This window comes from Peromyscus leucopus, chromosome 1, assembly GCF_004664715.2.
Source record: "Peromyscus leucopus breed LL Stock chromosome 1, UCI_PerLeu_2.1, whole genome shotgun sequence".
Lineage (NCBI taxonomy): Eukaryota > Metazoa > Chordata > Mammalia > Rodentia > Cricetidae > Peromyscus > Peromyscus leucopus.
The window spans coordinates 165,137,575-165,154,789 of NC_051063.1; the positions used below are offsets into that span (position 1 = coordinate 165,137,575).

The 17,215-nt window shown below is 50.7% G+C and overlaps 4 protein-coding genes across 6 annotated transcripts; all 4 read left to right on the forward strand.

The window, feature by feature from the left end:
* The first annotated feature begins 103 nt into the window (after nucleotides 1–103).
* C1H19orf84 (chromosome 1 C19orf84 homolog) lies at nucleotides 104–2,754 on the forward strand. Its single transcript, XM_037199996.1, has 2 exons — nucleotides 104–1,056; nucleotides 1,471–2,754. Exons 1-2 carry the CDS (start codon nucleotides 935–937, stop codon nucleotides 2,000–2,002), a joined length of 654 nt encoding a protein of 217 aa, XP_037055891.1. The 5' UTR covers nucleotides 104–934; the 3' UTR covers nucleotides 2,003–2,754.
* A 94-nt stretch (nucleotides 2,755–2,848) lies between these two features.
* Lim2 (lens intrinsic membrane protein 2) lies at nucleotides 2,849–9,753 on the forward strand. Its single transcript, XM_028858287.2, has 5 exons — nucleotides 2,849–3,081; nucleotides 3,414–3,594; nucleotides 7,153–7,302; nucleotides 9,085–9,219; nucleotides 9,425–9,753. Exons 2-5 carry the CDS (start codon nucleotides 3,420–3,422, stop codon nucleotides 9,484–9,486), a joined length of 522 nt encoding a protein of 173 aa, XP_028714120.1. The 5' UTR covers nucleotides 2,849–3,081; nucleotides 3,414–3,419; the 3' UTR covers nucleotides 9,487–9,753.
* A 1,111-nt stretch (nucleotides 9,754–10,864) lies between these two features.
* Nkg7 (natural killer cell granule protein 7) lies at nucleotides 10,865–11,997 on the forward strand. The gene is made up of 4 exons (XM_028858318.2): nucleotides 10,865–11,231; nucleotides 11,306–11,452; nucleotides 11,541–11,675; nucleotides 11,785–11,997. Exons 1-4 carry the CDS (start codon nucleotides 11,075–11,077, stop codon nucleotides 11,841–11,843), a joined length of 498 nt encoding a protein of 165 aa, XP_028714151.1. The 5' UTR covers nucleotides 10,865–11,074; the 3' UTR covers nucleotides 11,844–11,997.
* A 2,333-nt stretch (nucleotides 11,998–14,330) lies between these two features.
* Cldnd2 (claudin domain containing 2) lies at nucleotides 14,331–17,207 on the forward strand. Of its 3 annotated transcripts, none has more exons than XM_037200001.1 (5): nucleotides 14,331–14,537; nucleotides 15,331–15,512; nucleotides 15,812–15,952; nucleotides 16,506–16,640; nucleotides 16,892–17,004. In XM_037200001.1, the coding sequence occupies exons 1-5, from the start codon at nucleotides 14,341–14,343 to the stop codon at nucleotides 16,963–16,965; spliced, it is 729 nt and encodes a 242-aa protein (XP_037055896.1). In that variant the 5' UTR covers nucleotides 14,331–14,340; the 3' UTR covers nucleotides 16,966–17,004. The 3 variants fall into 3 exon arrangements, with proteins under 3 accessions (XP_037055896.1, XP_037055893.1, XP_028714156.2); XM_028858323.2 differs by having other exon boundaries at nucleotides 14,337–14,537; nucleotides 16,521–16,640; XM_037199998.1 differs by having other exon boundaries at nucleotides 14,336–14,537; nucleotides 16,506–17,207.
* Nucleotides 17,208–17,215: the final 8 nt, after the last annotated feature.

Sequence of the window (17,215 nt, forward strand, 5' to 3'; positions counted from 1 at the left end):
ACTGTAAAGCACAACTGGACCTCCAAATATTAAGGGTAAAGAGCTGTTTTAAAATTGCCTGGTCTTGTACAATTTTAACAAAACGGTTGTTTATGCATGAAACTAGGTCATAAGGTTGACTGTTGCTTTTGTTTCTGTAAACAAAAGCTTGTTTTGCTTCAGACAACCTTGAGCCTGCCTGTAATCAGAATGTAACTTTATGTTCCTTGACGTTGTAAACCCCTGACTCATGTGGCGGGCTGTGTTTGGGAATCCCGAGTCCTGGGTGTAGACCTGGCACTAGTATCTGAATAAAAAAAGCCTCTAGCCTCTTTTTTGTTGAAAATTTATTAATGGCCAGACTGGTGAATCTCTGAATGACCTTAGACCCATAATAGCACCTAAGACGGTGTTTACAGCTTTGCACACATACTGTCAAGAGATACCACAGAAGTCTCACCCGAACCAATAACATTAGCCCCATTCTAAAACGTGGAAACCGAAATAAAGAAGCTAGGCAAACTTCGGTCACATGTAACAGAATCTACCCCCAGGATGCCTAAGTTTACCATGACCTGGGGTCCTCAGTCTAAAAATCACAGCAATTCTTAATTACAGCCTGAAGGCAACTGTATAAATGCTGAGGGAGGCATGTGGGTCTAGGCCTGGATCCCTTGGGTCTGTGGGAGGAGGCCGAGTCTGAACTCGTGGATCTAAGCGAGGAGGGTGAGGAGCTGAGGGAAGAGGGCTGGTGCCTGGACCCCTGAGTCTGAGGGAGGAGGCCTGTTGTCTAGACCCATAGGTTCAAGCAAGAGCTGGGGGTTGGAGAGCTGGGTCCTGGCCTGGTCCCCTGATCTAAATGAGTGACAGTTCTATCTAGGTGGGAGGATATTCGAGGCTGCCCAATGGCAGCTGCTTGCATCCCGCTAGCCCCGCCCCAGAGCTGCATGCTTCCATGGGCCTTGCCGGTTCTTCTTTTGCCCCTCCCCTTCCTGTTAAAGCCCCAGAAGGATCTAGAAAAGATTTCAGACGCGTTGAGAAGATGGAAGAGCGAAAAGATAAGGCTTCGTGCAATAGGTGAGTGAGATAAAAAACCTTCCAGGAAAGAGCCTCGTGAAGAAGAGGGGACAGAGAATATTAGAGCCAGGAGTGTCTTGAACTGAAAGTATCATTTAAAAACCAAATAGACAGACTCAGGTATTATGACCTAGGAACTCTCTGGTGGACTTTGGTGGCGAACTGTTGAGCAAGATACTTCCAGATATGGAAGCAAAAGGAACAGAAGTTCAAGGCCATTCTCGGCTGCAGAGCAGAGTTTGAGACTAGCCTGGCTACATGAGACCTTATCTCAAAATAAATAAGTAAAATAATTAATTACAAAGGTAAGCCTTAGACACTTAGAGCTGGGAATTGGAACTGCGGTGTTGGGTGCTGGGATGGTGCAAAAGTACCAGGTAGTTGATGTACTGACCGGCCTTATTCTCTTCCTAGGGACAACCTTTCCCTGCCGTTAGCCGGGAATGAGGCATGGCCTGATCCAGCCACCCCAGCCCTGCCACCCTCACTTCTGAGCACCCTAGACCCAGCCCACCTGGGGCTCCCTGAGCAACTGGCTTCTGTCACTGTCCCCATCCGCCTGGACACTCTGTCCTACCTCCTACATAGTGCCCTCCTGGGGACCTACAGCTTCCAACAGTCCTTACCCCCTTGCTCCTGCTCTGCTCAGCCATGCCACATGGCACCAGACACAGTCAGGAGGCCTCCCAGGAGATGGGACCAGGCCCGTGGGGGCTGTGAGATTGAGCGCAGGCCTTCCCGGGGCAGGGGTAGGGGCCGGGGCCAGTCACGATGGGGCCCTGGGAGAGCCAAAGAGCTGGAGAGGAGCATGGCAAGAGGTCCTGGGGCTGGCCCCAAGGCCCAACCAGCGACACCACCATCGCAGGAGGAGCAGAAGGAAGCTGGAGGACTGGAGCCACCCCTGCCTCCAGCACCTTTGTCTGAAGACTGGGAGACAGACTACTAGGACCCCGAAGAGCACCCAGTACTTGGCCGCCCAGGGCTTCCCAGAGCTTACAGTGTTCTTAATCCTTCAGAGGTACCCTCAAGAAATATCATCTCTACAACCTCCCCGGTCTCCAAACCACAGCCTCTGAAGGCGTCCTGCAGATCATCTTGTAAAGCCTAAACCTGACTTAGCAACCCAACCCCAGCTACTACCCCAGCCTATTCTCAATGGCCCAGGCTGCCCCAACCCCATTTCCAGACCAAATCATCACCGCAAAGCCCTTCCTCTCTCCATTCCACAGTCAACCCATTTCCCCATCCTTCCCCACACCCCTCTTGACCTTCAGTTCTGACCCATGTTCATTCCTAGTTTGTTCATTTGCTGTTTTTTTCAGTACTAGTCTCCTGAATGGCAGCCAAACACTGAACTAAACTGCAATCCTCTTTTATTTTTATCTTGAGAAAGGGTCTCACCAAGTGTCCAAGCTGGCCTTGAACTTGTGATCCTCCTGTCTCAGCCTTCCAAGTCCCCTCTTCCTGGTCCTCATTTCATATTCTCCTCATCTCATACCACCTTCATATTCACCTTCATGTTACACCATCCTCAACCCCAGCCGCAGCCGCGTCCCAGCCCAGCTCTGACAAGCCCTCCCTCCTACCCCACAAGGGACCCTTTGACATGTCCAGACACCTGTATCCACCACCACCATTGCTCTTCCCTGTCCCTCGGGCTGGGAAGCCCAAGTTGAACAATAAAAGGTCTCTGCTCTATCTCTTTTGTGTGGGCCATGCTTCCTGCGAGGGAGGCTCAGGCTCCCCAGAGTGGGGACTGGAAGTAAAGCCTGCGAGATGGGGAGGGTCACGAACAAAGGCTGATGGGGCCCCCTTGTCCCCTGTTTCAGCAAATTCCATTGAGGCCTCTGCTGCCGCTGTGTTTCTGCCTGCTGGAAGCTGCTGGGCCATGCAGCCATTGTGTGGGGAGGCTTAAGGGATTTGGGGGAACCACGAGGCAGAGATGCCAGCAACCTGGCTCGGCGGCTCAGTCTCCACAGAGGGGCTACGGCAGAAGGAGGGCTCAGAACAGACTCCGCCACTCAGGTAGGTATGAGCATGAGACCTGCAGCCCCTTACCTGAGAAGTCCAGGCTCCTAGGCCCTTCTCTCCTGGGGACTTAAATCCCTGCTCTAGTCCTTCCTCTCCAAGAGCCAAGAATTGAGGCTCATGAACATCTTCCTATCGGGAATGAAGAACCCAGATTCCCAGCCTTCTTCCCTCAGACCTAAGAGTCCAGTCTCCACCCCTCTTCCCCTTCTTTAGGCCCATAGGTCCATTCCCCAGCCTCCCTCTCAAACCCAGGGGTCCAGACCCTCCCCTCTCCTCTCTCAGGCCCAGGATACCCACTCATAACCTCAGCTCTCCCCTCTCCACAGATCACCATGTACAGCTTCATGGGTGGCGGCCTCTTCTGTGCCTGGGTGGGGACCATCCTGTTGGTGGTAGCCACAGCAACGGACCACTGGATGCAGTACCGGCTGTCGGGGTCTTTCGCACACCAGGGCCTGTGGCGTTATTGCCTGGGCAGCAAGTGCTTCCTGCAGACGGAGAGCATTGGTGAGCCTTGAGCCAGGGTTTGAGTGGTGCTGAGGTCTAGCCTTCCCCCAGAGCACAGCTTCACAGCCATCTCTCCGGACATTCTAAGAGAAAGTATGGTGGCTCCGAGAGGCAGATGCACTGGCACTAGGGTATTCAACAGGAGGTGGAACGGACTTGGGGTCTGTGGTTGTTTTCTAGTCACAGGGACAGGGTGTAAGGTTTAGTGGTTAGGTTAATGGGGCAGCATTTTCCCACATAAAATTGTGTCATATCAGCAATGAAACTGGGGTTGTCAGAACAGTATCTTACAAATATCTGCTATGAGCTGGGTATGGTGGCATATGCATATAATCTTAGCATTTGGGATGTGGTGACAGGAGGATTTTGAGTTTTAGGCTACATAGTTTGACCCTGTTTCAAAAAACAACAAACAAACAAATGCTATGAGCCAATAAACAGTGTTAGGAACAGGGACTACAAGAGGCTGTTGATGACCTCATGCCAGATGAAAGACTTTTTGCTATCTACTGTGTACCAGGCCATGTACCTATAGATGGATGGATACATGGATGGATGAATAGGTGATTGGTTGACTGACTGATGATTGATTAATTGACTGATATATATAGGATATAGAAATGATGGGTAGATAAGCATAGATGATACATAGATGATAGATAGATAGATAGATAGATAGATAGATAGATAGATAGATAGATAGATAGGAGGGGAGGAAAGATGATAGAGTGGAGGATGGATGGATGGATGGATGGATGGATGGACGGACGGACAGATGGACGGGTGGATGGGATAGAAATATGATGGATAAAGTTCATGAGTTCCTTTGAGCTTGGTTACCCATCATGATCTTGACCCCCGCCCCTTGCTCATGTAACCCCTCTTCTCTCTCTTCAACTGGACTCTCAGAGCTCGGCCAGGTGTATGGTTATGGGTCTCTGCATCTGCTTCCATGAGTTACTGGCTGAAGGTTCTATGATGACAGAGTATTCACTAACATTACCAGGGTAGGCCATTTCAGGCATCCTCCCCATTGTTGCTAATAATCTAATCTGGGGTCATCTTTGTGGATTCCTGGGGATTTCCCTACCACCAGGTTTCCCCCCTTACCCCATAATGTCTCCTTCTATCAAGATATCTTTTTCATTGCTCTCCCACTCCACTGTGGAACCTACATGGGACTGGACTAGACCCTCTGCATATGGGAGACAGTTGTATAGCTGGGACTGTTTGAGGAGACCCTGGCAGTGTGATCAGGATCTATCCCTGGTGCATGAGCCAGCTTTCTGGATCCCATTACCTATGGTAGGACACCTTGCTCACCCCTGATAAATCGAGGAGGGGCTTGGTCCTGCCTCAACTGAATGTACCAGGCTTAGCTGTCCCCCCATGAGAGGTAACAGCTGTTACCCTGTTGGAGGAGGGGATGAGGGATGGGAAGTAATGGGGGGGCAGGAGGAAGGATGAGAGGGGAAATATGTGGTTGGTATGTAAAACAAATTTAAAAAAGAAAAAAGGTATACAAAAAAAGAAATATGATAGAATGGATGGATAGACAGGATAGGCTGTATGGTGGGAAGGGTGGATAAACATATAAATAATGTAGAAAATGATGGATAGAATAGATAGATGGATAGATAGAAAGGATAGGACAAGCTAGATGATAGATAGGATAGGGTGAGTGGATGGATAGATAAGTAGGAAGTATCTTAGTTACTCTTCTATTGCCATGACAAAACACCATGACCAAGGAAACTTATAGAAGAAAGAGTTGATTGGGGCTTACAGTTTCAATGTGTTAGAGTCCATGAGCATCATGATGGGGAGCATGGCAGCAGCCAGGCAGGCATGGTGCTGCAGTAGTAGCTGAGAGATGACCTCTTAATCCACAAGCAAGAGGGAGGGAGGGAAAGAACGTGGGGGAGGGAGAGGAAGACTAGGCCTGGCATGGACTTTAGAAACCTCAAAGTACACTCCTAGTGACACACCTCCTCCCAACAAGGCCACACCTCCTAATCCTTCCCAAACAGTTCCACCAACTGGAGACCAAACATTCAAATATATGAGTCTATGGGGTTTATTCTCATTCAAATCACCAGATGTAGGTAGACAGACAGGCCAACAGACAGACAAGCAGATTGGCTGGCCGGCTGGCCAGGCATGGTAGCTTACATCTATAATTCCACAATCAGGAGGCTGAGGCAAGATGATTGCCCATCATCCAAACAAACAAACGGTACATGAATTCTAACCCTGAAGCAACAGAGAGAGATGTAGATCCCCGAGGCTCACTGGCCAGCTAGCTCAGCCTACTTGGTGAACTCCAAGCCAGGGAGCAACCTCATTTCAAACACTAAGATGGACAACCCCTGAGGAACAACACCCAAGGTCAACCTCAGATCTCAATATGCACATACACACATGCACCCACACAAACAGGCACAGACACAAGCATGTATACACACACACACACACTAGATGAAAGAAATGTAACATGGAGAAGTATATTACATAGTATACATAAGGTATGGATATATAATAATAATCATATGCTCTAGTCTACATAATATATTCTCTATAGCATGGGAAATTAGTAATATTTAATGTTTTGTTTCACATATCCTACAGTACAGAACATAAGCTGATATATCATAATACATCATGTTACACTGCACAAGATTTTATACAGTATATTAATAATTACTGAGTTTTATTCCTGAAAACAAAAATAAGCTAAACCTACTAAGTGCTTACCTAGCCCAAGCACTTTTCATAGGTCAGCCTCCTTCCATATTCCAGGAGTGCAAGCAGGCAGTTGAGTTGTCTGTAAGGATTGGACAGAGGCAGATATGGTGGTATACACCTACAATTCAAGAACTCAGGAGACCCGGGAGGACCCACACTTCCAGGACAGCCTGGACTATGTAGCAAGAGCCTGTCTCAAAAACAGAGCAAAATGTGGTATCTCAAGCCTATAGTTCTAGCACTTGGAAGGCAGAGACAGGAGAGTCAGGAATTTAAGGTCAACCTTAGCTACATCATGACTTCAAGAACAAGAAGAGTGGGTTATAAGAGACTGGGTCTCAAAACTTGTTACTAAACACCTATCATGTGCCAGATAGGTGTCAGGGGCCAGGGATGCAACAGAGAGTAAAGTAGGCAGCCGTGGTCTTTTCAGATACCACAAATATAGTTAAAGCAAAAGAACAGGACTTTTTGGATGCAGGAAAGTATAATGGATGAAATGGAAAGGATCAGAAGATAGAGATTATGGTCAAGAGCATATGGGGAAACATTCACTCAATAAACATTTCACAGCAAGAACCAAGTCAGTCCCTTCCTGGAGGAGAAGTCAAGCTGGAGACAGTTAGAACCCAGAGCAGAGTGTGAGGAGAGTGCCCAGGATCAGAACAACACTCTCCAGAAGAGGTTGTGAGAGCTGGGCCTTTGGAGGATGAGCATGCTGTGTCCAAAGAAGAGCTGAGTCAGATACATGGAGAAAGACAAGGCACAGTGATCCCAGAGTGGCCCAGGAGTGACTGTGATGTGTCCCCACAGCATATTGGAATGCCACCCGGGCTTTCATGATCCTGTCTGCCCTGTGTGCCACCTCGGGCATCATCATGGGTGTCCTAGCCTTTGCACAGCAGTCCACCTTCACCCGCCTCTCCAGGCCCTTCTCTGCCGGCATCATGTTTTTTGCCTCCAGTGAGTGAGCCCACCCTTCCTTCCTCACCCCAATTTTCCAGCTCCTCAGCCCCAGTCCAACACCCACTTCCTGTCACTCCCCACTCCACTCCCTCGCTCATGCCTAGACCCAGCTCCACTGACTTTTCTTTCTCCTTTGCTTTTAACTCTGCTTTTTAATTAGAGGCAATCACTTCCTCTCTCCCTTCTTTCCTTTCTCTCTCTTGTCCTGGTAATGAGAATAAAATCTCAGGAACTTACACACACTAGAAAGACATTCTGCTACTCTTAGCTTCTTACTGGAGGATTCTAGGCAGAGACTCTACCACTGAGTACCACTCCAGCCCCTCACTAGGGGATTCTAGGCAGGGATTCTAATACTAACTACCACCCCATAGAACTTAAAATACATTTACACTTAAGTGGCAGTCTTTATAGATATTCAGCACAGGACCAACTAAGAAGACACATAGGGTGGATCCTGTTCGATTTCATTCCACAGGAGATGAATAGAGTGCATTAGTGGCATTTCTCGTTGCTATGACCAAATACTTAACAAGAAACAACTTAATGAAGGTAGGAAGGTATGTTTGGCTCTCAGTTTGAGGGCACAGACCATCGTGGCAAAGAAATCACGATGGCAGAAACATGAGGCAGCTGGTCATAGGAAACAGAGATGAAGCTGGTACTCAGCTCACTTTCTTATTCTTCACTCTGTCCAGGACCCCAGCCCGTGAGATACTGCTGTCCACATTCCAGGTGTATATTCCACCTTAACGAAAATGCTCTGGGGGGGGGGCTGGCAAACTGAGTCTGTGTCCTCATAAACTCAGAGAAAGAGAGAACAGACTCATATAGATTGTCCTCTGACCTCCTTACAAGTGCTGTGGCACACACACATAAATGAAATAATAACTTATCTGGAAACACACATACGCACACAGTGTGTGTGTGTGTGTCCTAGGTGATTCCAAATCCAATAGAGCAGGCACTGAAGACCAACCATCACAGATGGACTCACTGCCCATGACTCTGTCTAACCTCCAGCTTTCCAGGTCCCAGAGGCAGCGCTCTCAGGCTGGGGGTCTTAATAACCTTCTACCTTCGTCATTGCTGTGAAGAGACACCATGACCACAGCAACTGTTATAAAGGAAAACATTTCATTGGGGCTTGCTTACAGTTTCAGAGATTTAGTTCATTATCTTCATGGTAGGGAGAATGTTGGCATTCACTGTGCTGGAGAAGTATCTGAGAGCTACATACCGATCCACTGGCCAAGAGGGAAACAGTCTGGGCTTGGAATGGGCTTTTGAAACCTCAAAGCCCACCCCCAGTGACACATTTCCTCCAATAAGACCACATCTCCCAATCCTAATCCTTTCAAATAGTGCCACTCTCTGATGACTAAGCACTAAAAAATACGAGCCTATGGGAGCCCTTCTTATTCAAACCACCACAGCCTCCAGTCCCCTGGTGACGTTTCTGATGGGCACCCTAAGCCACCCGTTTGTTCATACAAACTCTGGTGTGATCCAAGGAGCTCTTTAGAGTAACTGAGACACTCTCTAACTCAGAACGCTGCAAGGATTTAGTTCCCCTTCCAGAATCCAGAGAAAAGGAACTGTCAGATGCTTTACTGTGCTTCCCAGCCTTATCCTCACCCAATCCCATCCCCCACTGAACCCCCGCTGAACCCCATATCCCCTTCACTGTCACTACTGTCCCCACCCCCATCCACCTCCCTTCTTCCTTATCTCCAGGTCTCTTATCCCACTTCATCTCAGCCCATGCTCTCTCCCCAGCTCTTTTTGTCCTGTTGGCCTTGGCCATCTACACTGGAGTCACCGTCAGTTTCCTTGGCCGCCGCTTTGGGGACTGGCGTTTTTCATGGTCTTACATCCTGGGCTGGGTGGCCCTGCTCATGACCTTCTTTGCAGGTACTGAGGCAGAGGGGTGGGGAGGTTGAAATCTGGGGCGAGCGAGCAACCTCAGAGGGTGAGTTGACAAGGTATCCCACACAGATCCAAGGATCTAAGGGGTGTGGGGACTGGTGACCCTAAGGGAGGGAGAAAATGAGAAGTCTCTTGGGATGGAAAGGTAGGCCCAAAGAGTTTTGGGTATCAACGGATTCTGCCCACACAGGAATTTTCTACATGTGTGCCTACCGGATGCATGAGTGCCGGCGCCTATCCACACCACGCTGAGCCTTGCAGAAAACCTTGCAGCTGAAAGTTACAATGAGGGCACTGAAGAAGAAGGGGAGGACCCAGGGGCTGGAAATCCTGGCTCCTGAGGGAATGAGGGGGCTCAGTCCTGGATTCTAGACAGGGGAGCCCCTGATCCCTCTGTCCTCTGTGGGTCAGGTGGGAGGGAGTTGAGATGTGAACCCCCACCCGCCCCGAGGGGTGGTAGAAAAATGGAAACTCTTTTAGAGAGACATTTTGGGATTTAATAAAACTGATGTGAAACTACCAAAGTGTGAGTCCTCACAGGGCTGGTTTGGAGAGAATCGGGCTGTGTGGTGGTCGGGGAACAGGTGTGTTCTGATATGGTGGCCTCTCTACTTCAGTTCTCCAGGGATGGGAACAAGATAAATGGGTCCCTACCTCAGAAATAGCCATGGTTTAATGTCTGGAGATGGATATGTGGGATAACTGAACAAACAAATTGATCTATAAAAACCTAGCATCCCTGATCCCCACTCACTTAAGCTCCAGGCAATTCCTCATTTCCCCTTCCCTCCGTGAATGGGCCCTTCACCAGGGACAGCACAACTCTGTCCCCCTCTCTATTTTATTTTATGCTTTTGGAAGGACAGGGTCTCGTGTAGCCCAGGCTGGCCTTAAACTCACGATCCTCCTGCCTCAGATCTCTTGAGTGCTGGGAAGACAGGCGGCCTATGTCACCACCATATTAAGGGATGACATACACATTTTGTGCTTCGCTGTAGAGAGGGTGTTGACCACTACCGGAGGACAGAGGCAGAAGACCCTGAATTGCCACTTTGTTTCCATTGCCCAGACACCCTCACCTCGGCGGTCAGACACCCATGCTGGAGGGCCCACGCAGGTGGGGTGACTTCTCACTATATGTGTGAGATGAGGATGTTGGAAGGGCTTCCCCTCCTTCAGCTTTTTGGGATCCTGTCTGCCCTGGACAGAAGCCTGACTAGGAACGTGGCCTCTCTCCCCACGAAGTCCTTCCTCCCGTGGAACTGGTATTTTGAGCCCCCCACCCCTTTACTGTCGGTAACTCTAGTGCTAGAGTCGGAGCGAAGCGCAAAAACCACAGGAAAGTGTGACATAACTGCCCCTCCGCCACATCTCCCCTTTGAGTTAATTCACACCCTAGGATGACTAGTCCATCTCCCACCTCTGGGCCCCCCAAACCCCTCCCTAAGGTCTTCCAGGAAACCCTCCCCTGTTGTCTCCAACTCTAGAGGTGCAGAACCTGTGACAACAGTCTAAACCACTACCTAGACCACGGAAGGTGGACACCCCCAGAGCAGCCAGCGAGTAAAGTCATCAGCAGGGCCCTCCCCCACCACACAGGAAGAGAGGAGCCAATCCAAGAGGGGAGGGGAAGTCACGCAGGAAGGGAGGGTGTGAGAAGAGTCAGATGCCAGGCCTGAAGCTACAGAGGACTTCCAGCCAAAGTGACTGCTTGCTGGCTGCTTCTCTAGCTCAGAGGACCCGAGAGTCTGGGTGCACATCCTTTTTCTGTCTCTAAGACCAATAGTCTGGGTTATCTGTGTCTTCATCCCCCAAGAAGTGGAAACCCAGAGCTGTGTCCATGGAGCCCTGCCGGTCCCTGGCTCTGCTTGCTGGCTCCCTGGGCCTGATTTCTACTCTGATTGCTCTGAGCACTGACTTCTGGATAGTGGCCACAGGCCCCAACTACTCTTCCCACTCGGGCCTCTGGCCAATGACACACGGGATCCAAGTAGCAGGTAAAGTACAATGGGCTCTGGGTGGTGGGAATGGCCAGAGGGGACAGACACCCACAAGTCTCATCTTGCATTAGATTATATCCATGTGACACAGAGCTTCTGTATCCTGGCCACCCTGTGGAGCCTGGTGTCTGTGGGCTTCCTGATTCTGTCTTACCATCCGGCCCTGTCCGCCCCAGGCCGTGGCCCTCTGGTCTCAACTGTCATGGCTTTTGCTGCAGGTATGAATGGGAACTGGGCTGCACTAGCACACGAGAGCTGGTGAGTCCTGCAGTGACCAAGCCAGCTCTCTCTTGTTCTTGTCCTCAGCGCTCTCCATAATAGTGGCCATGGCAGTGTACACCAGTCATAGATGGAGCCAGACTCCATCTCCCCAGGTCCAGACATTCTTCTCCTGGTCCTTTTACCTGGGCTGGGTCTCCTCTGTCCTCTTCCTCTGTGCAGGTGACTATTCAGCCCGCCTCCCCGGGGAGGACCCTGCTGGGGTGTGGGGCAGGGCAGTGCAGGCCACTCAAGTACTTCATCCCCCCTCCCACCTCTGTCTCCACACCAGGCTGCCTGAGCCTGGGTGCTCACTGTAGAACCCACCGGGCTGGGTATGAAACTCTGTGAGCAGAAGGCAAGCGAGCAGAGTCAGCGGGATGTTTGGAACCTTGTCCTCTCAGGAGCCACAGAAGAAATGCAGGAGTCTGTCTCTGCCCCTCCCGCCTTGCCTTACCTTTCATTGGTTTCTTCACACATTCAATAAAAACCTTCTGCGATCTAATTGTTCCAAGATCAATTCAGTCTCGACATAAACCAAGCCTATCATCCCAGCTACTCAGGAGGCCAAAGCAAGGAGTATCACAACTTCAGAGCCTGCCTGGGATACACAGTAAGTTCAAGGCTCACCTTAGTGAGACCGTACCTCAAGGCAAAAAATGAAATGAGGGCAGGTATTGTGGCTCAGTCGTAGAGACTTGCTGAGCATGAATGAGGTCCAAGTTCCATCCTTAGCGTCTAAGTCAACCATATATGAGCCTTATGGTGAGTAACAGAGAAGCCCTCAGGGAGGGGGAGAGCCATGCAGCCCCGCCCACCTGAAGTGTGTTCTGGCCTGAGTGGACACAGGTTCCCTGTGTCTCTCCTCTCTTTGAGTGCTTTTCTTTCTCTCAGTTTCTATCTTTCTCTTTTCTTCCCCCAATGGACCCCCTTTGACTAGATATTTCCTTTTCTCTCTGTGAGCCCACTCTGAGGCCACTGACACATATCACAAACAAGCCCTAACCACTAGCATTTGACACCAGCCAGATGACAGCCACAGCCTGAGGATGTGGGGGAAGACTAAACCCAGGCGTTTTTTTTTTTAAACCAGAGATGACATTTAGTAACTATTCTTTTGGTTTAGCACAGAAAATGGAACACAGGACCTCCTTCAAATAAGGCAAACCCTTAACCACCATGCTCCATTCCCAACTCTCTTATACCTTTTGAGATGAGGCAGTCCTTGAATCCACAGCAATCCTCCTGCTTTACCCTCTGAAATATTAGGATTACATATATTCATTAGTACAGGAATATGCAATCCAGGCAGAGGTGCCCAAAGATGGAGACATGGAAAGGGCATGGAAGGTGATTTGTGTCTAGAATGTCGAATGTGGTGGTGGTGGTAAATGATGACAGAGAAGCAGATGGGAGCCAGGGCCTCTATTGCCACAGCTAGCTTTATCCCGAGAATGGTGGCAAATTGGGCAATAACTGTGAAAGGGGAAAAGCTGGGCCAAATGTGTGTGTATGAGAGAGAGATAGGTCTCCCTCAAGTGACCTGCGGTGAGACTGGAAGGTTGGAAAGCAGGTAGGAAGGACAGACCTTGGGTCAAAGGCACAAGGGAAGCAAGGAATGCACCTGAGGCTCTGGTCTGACAAAGAGAGACCAGCAGAGCGGCAACAAGTTTGATTCCACGCCGTGATCTCGGTGGCAATGTGGCTGAGTGGCCATAGAGGAGAGCCAGGAGCAGGGGAGGCTATCTGGCGATCAGAGGAGGAACCGGGGCTACAGGTGGCATTTTGGTTGCTCTCTCAGATCATCAGGGTTGCTATCCTTGGGGAGAGGAAGGCTCTCCTGGAGAGAGGCTTATGGTGGCACCCAGAGGAGATCAGCATTTTCCAGGGGAGTGGAGAAGGGGGCAAGCCCTGCCTGCACAGACAGAGAACTGGGGACCAGGAGAGCTTATGGGGGTACCATGACTGTTAAAGGAAGAGAGCTTTTAGAACAACTTGATCAGCCATGCGACAGCTGCAGCTTTGAAGCTGCTCCTTCTCTCTTCCCTTCCTTTCCTCCTCTCTCTCTCCCTTCCTTCCTGCATCATCTGTCCTTCCTCCATCCTTGCTCCTTTTCTTTTTGAGACAGAGTTTAGCTGGCCTGAAACTCACATATAGCTCAAGCTCACCTCGAAACTGAAGGTAATCCTCCTGCTTCATCTTCCTAAGTGCTAGGATTGCAGACAGAAGCAACCGAGCCCAGCTTCCAGCTTCCTCTTTTTCTAAAAAAAATTAATTTTTAAATTTTTATAAGTAAGTTGTTATTTTTAATTATGTGTACGCACGTGTCTGTGTGTGGGTTACGTGCATGTGAGCGCAGGTGCCCAGTGGAGGCCAGAGGCATTGGATCCCTTGGAACTGAAGTCCCTTTGGATATGAGCCACCCTGGGACCTGAACTCAACTTCCGAGCCTGACTCCAGAGGCTCTCTTAACCGAATGACAGTTCAGAAAGCCTCCCTGCACTCGGGAGCCCGAGGCTGGAGGACTGCTCCTTGTTTGAGATCAGCCTGGCCTACATGGTGAGTTGTAGAACAGCGAAGGACAACCTAGTGAGACTCTGCCTCAGAATAGAACAAAAGCTAAGAAAGGCAGTTCCAGCCTATAATCCCACCACCGGGGAGGTAGAGGCAGAAGAATCAGAAGTTCAAGGTCAGACCTGGCTGCTCACATGGTCTGAAAACAACAATCCTGCTGGGTAGAGTGGCATCTGCCTTTGATCCCTGCACTTGGGAGGCAGAGGCAGGCAGATTTCTGTGAGTTTGAGGTCAGAATGATCTACACAGTGAGTTTCAGGATAGTCAGAGCTACATGGTGAGACCCTGTCTCAGAAACAAACAAGCAAAACCAAAACATTCCAGAACAGCGACAGAAAATGAATATGCTTCTGGGGGAGGGTATCCCTTTAAATGGCTACTAGGAGAGAGTTCTGGAATCTCTGCTGCCTCACAGAGAGCCACCCTCCCTCCCCGCCATCCTGTGGGCTGTCTGTCCCAGGGGACCAGGCTGTGAGTCATTTTCTGGGGTGTTTATGTGTAGGGGTGGGGATGGCACTGGGCCAACAGGGGCCGGTATGGGGTGTTCAACTGAGGTGGGCAGTCCCTGGAGGACAGTCACTGTGCTGTGAGGCCCGAAGCAAAGATGAGGGCATGGGGGGTGGAGGGGGTGGGGGGTGGCTTCTGGGGAGTATGTCTTAAAGGCCACTAGGACTTAGCGGAAGTCATAAGTTCTTAGGGAAGGAGGCTGAGGAAGGGGCCAGGAACATGGGATGATGGGAGATTATGGAATCCTTTTTGTTTGTTTGTTTTGTTTTGTTTGAGATAGAGTCTCACAGAGCCCAGGCTGGCTTTACATTCATTATGTTCTGGAAAATGACCTTGTACCTCTGATCCCCCATCACTGTCCCCCAAGCACTGGGAAGACAGGTGTCCCTCACTATGCTTAGTTTATAGCGTACTAGGGAACGGGACCTAAGTCAGGCTTCGTGTATACCAGGCAAGCACTCTCCCACTGAGCTGCATTTCTAGCTCCTGGTTCTGTTTGCTTGTTTGTTTGTTTTAACCTCACACTGTAGTCCACCTGTCCCAGAACTCATTGTGTGGTCCAGGACTGCCTTGGACTTTCAGTCTCTTGCCTCAGCCTCCTTGGTGCTAGGATTGCAGGTTTGAGCCACCATGTGACTAGTGTTGGGGATCTCGAGGTCACCAGGCAGGAGTGCTTGGGGAGGGAGGCCTTCTGAAGGGGAGGAGCCTCCCCCACAGGCAAGGGTATGAGCCGGCCCCACCTTGATGTCCTTGGCAGCTGCTTCCTTGGCATGGGGGTGAAGAGGAGCCTTCAGACTGGAGGCAATTTGCTTAATCTCTTGACCAGCATCCTCACAATACTGTCCACTGCTACCAACTACTGGATCCGACAACAGGGAGGCCACAGTGGCCTGTGGCAGGAGTGTAGCCATGGCATCTGCTCCAACATTCCCTGCCAGAGTGAGACCCTCACCTGCCCCTATATCAGACCACACTCCAGAGTCCACCCCTACCCCCAGCTCCAGCTGTGCCCTTCCACCCCAGGCTCAGATCCAGCTGTCCTCCACCACCAAGGCTCTTCCTCCCCAGACCTGTCTCCCTGCCTTCTTCCTACGTGTCCTCATCGGGCCCCCTTATAGACACCCCGAAACAGCTGAGCTCTAGATGCAGTGTGTGGCTGGACGAGGGTGGCCAGAAGAGCTCAAGGTTGCTCTTTCATCGTGGCAGGGTGCCCAATTGATGCTACCCTGTCTCTACAGACACCCTGGCGGTGACCGCAGCGTGCATGGTGTTGGCAGCAACCTTCAGTATCATATCTTTGGGGCTGGGGATGAGGATTCGGTGTCAAGAGGGCGAGTCACTGCGTAGCCAGAATGCCATTGTCTTACTTTTTCTCAGCGGTGAGAAGGCAGCCACCCCCATGTCAGAGAGTGGGTGGTGGTGATGGCAGTCCTGAAGGAGTGGGCCAAGAGAGGTTGACTGATGTGGTTAGAAATGGAAGGACATGGCTGGAGGATGAAGTGGAGGAGTCCAGTACAGGAATGATAGACTCCTAACAGTGGGAGAAGTGGGTGTATCTCTAACTCTTTTACCTGCTCTTGGGACTCTTTTCTTCCCATTGGGTTGCCTTGCCCTGGCTGTGGTCTCCTGAAGGCCTGCTCTTTTCTCAAGAGGAAACAGAGGGAAGTGGATCTGGGGGTGGGGGAAGATATGGAGAAGCTAGGGGGAGTGTAGGGAGAGAAAACTGGTCAGGATGTATTGTATAAGGGAAGAATCTATTTTTAATAAAAAGCAAGAAAAGAAAACAGGAGGGCAGGGGGAGAAGTCCACAAAGGTGGAGCCAAAGGGTAGCTGGGCTACTTTTCAACCAGCCAGAGGCCGTCCTGAAGGGCGTGGCCTAGGCAGTAGGGGAGGGCTTGGGAGCAGCCCCGCCTGGTCCCGCTCACCTGACAGGTGGGCGTGGCCCAGGGCTGTTGCTGCTGATTGCATTGGCTGGATACACTGCAAAGAATGCCTGGAAGCCGGATGTCTTCTTCTCCTGGTCCTACTTTTTCGGATGGCTGGCTTTACCCTTCTCGTTTCTTGCGGGTAACCAGCCCAAGGGGAAGAGGGTGGAGACTACCCCGCTAGATGACTCCCCACCCCAGAAACTTCCCAGTCACCTGTTCTCCCAGGAAAGCCCACAATGACTTCCAGGGACTCCCCAACACCTGCACTCCAGATTCCAGCACACCCGGTGGAGACGCCCTTGGAGTCCCCATCCCTAGTCCCCAGGCAGGCCAGGTCATCCGCCCTAGGGCCCACCTTCCTCCCCCGGCTCTGCACTCCCCTCCTGCCAGGCTTCTGCTTTCTGCTGGCGGACATGATCATGCAGAGCACCGAAGCTATCAGCGGGTTCCCAGTGTGCCTGTGAATGCGGCCTGACTGGGGCAGAATAAAGGAAATGCTTTTAGTTCCGATCCTGCGTGCTTTTCTGCTGAACGTAGATAGGCTTGAAGACAACGGGGACACGGATGTGGGGACCTGTAGAGTAAAAGAGGTCCGGAGGAATGTGGGTTGGTGGGAGCGAAGACACGGATACTGGAACATCGAATGGACCCGGGGTGGGGGTCACGGGAGACGTGGGCGAAGGGAGAGAGTATGAGGATTAGCCGACACGGGGA

Bases quoted from the DNA above. Each gene is read 5' to 3' on its own strand.
- Cldnd2 (XM_037199998.1), top strand. From the start codon at position 14,341: ATGGTGAGACCCTGTCTCAGAAACAAACAAGCAAAACCAAAACATTCC. The intron at 14,538-15,330 runs GTGAGTCATTTT...TGTCCTTGGCAG, and splicing joins CTGTCCCAGGGGACCAGGCT to CTGCTTCCTTGGCATGGGGG. The intron at 15,513-15,811 runs GTGAGACCCTCA...CTGTCTCTACAG, and splicing joins CTCCAACATTCCCTGCCAGA to ACACCCTGGCGGTGACCGCA.
- Nkg7 (XM_028858318.2), top strand. From the start codon at position 11,075: ATGGAGCCCTGCCGGTCCCTGGCTCTGCTTGCTGGCTCCCTGGGCCTG. The intron at 11,232-11,305 runs GTAAAGTACAAT...ATCTTGCATTAG, and splicing joins ACACGGGATCCAAGTAGCAG to ATTATATCCATGTGACACAG. The intron at 11,676-11,784 runs GTGACTATTCAG...TCTCCACACCAG, and splicing joins TGTCCTCTTCCTCTGTGCAG to GCTGCCTGAGCCTGGGTGCT.
- C1H19orf84 (XM_037199996.1), top strand. From the start codon at position 935: ATGGGCCTTGCCGGTTCTTCTTTTGCCCCTCCCCTTCCTGTTAAAGCC. The intron at 1,057-1,470 runs GTGAGTGAGATA...TTCTCTTCCTAG, and splicing joins GATAAGGCTTCGTGCAATAG to GGACAACCTTTCCCTGCCGT.
- Lim2 (XM_028858287.2), top strand. From the start codon at position 3,420: ATGTACAGCTTCATGGGTGGCGGCCTCTTCTGTGCCTGGGTGGGGACC. The intron at 3,595-7,152 runs GTGAGCCTTGAG...GTGTCCCCACAG, and splicing joins CCTGCAGACGGAGAGCATTG to CATATTGGAATGCCACCCGG. The intron at 9,220-9,424 runs GTACTGAGGCAG...CTGCCCACACAG, and splicing joins GCTCATGACCTTCTTTGCAG to GAATTTTCTACATGTGTGCC.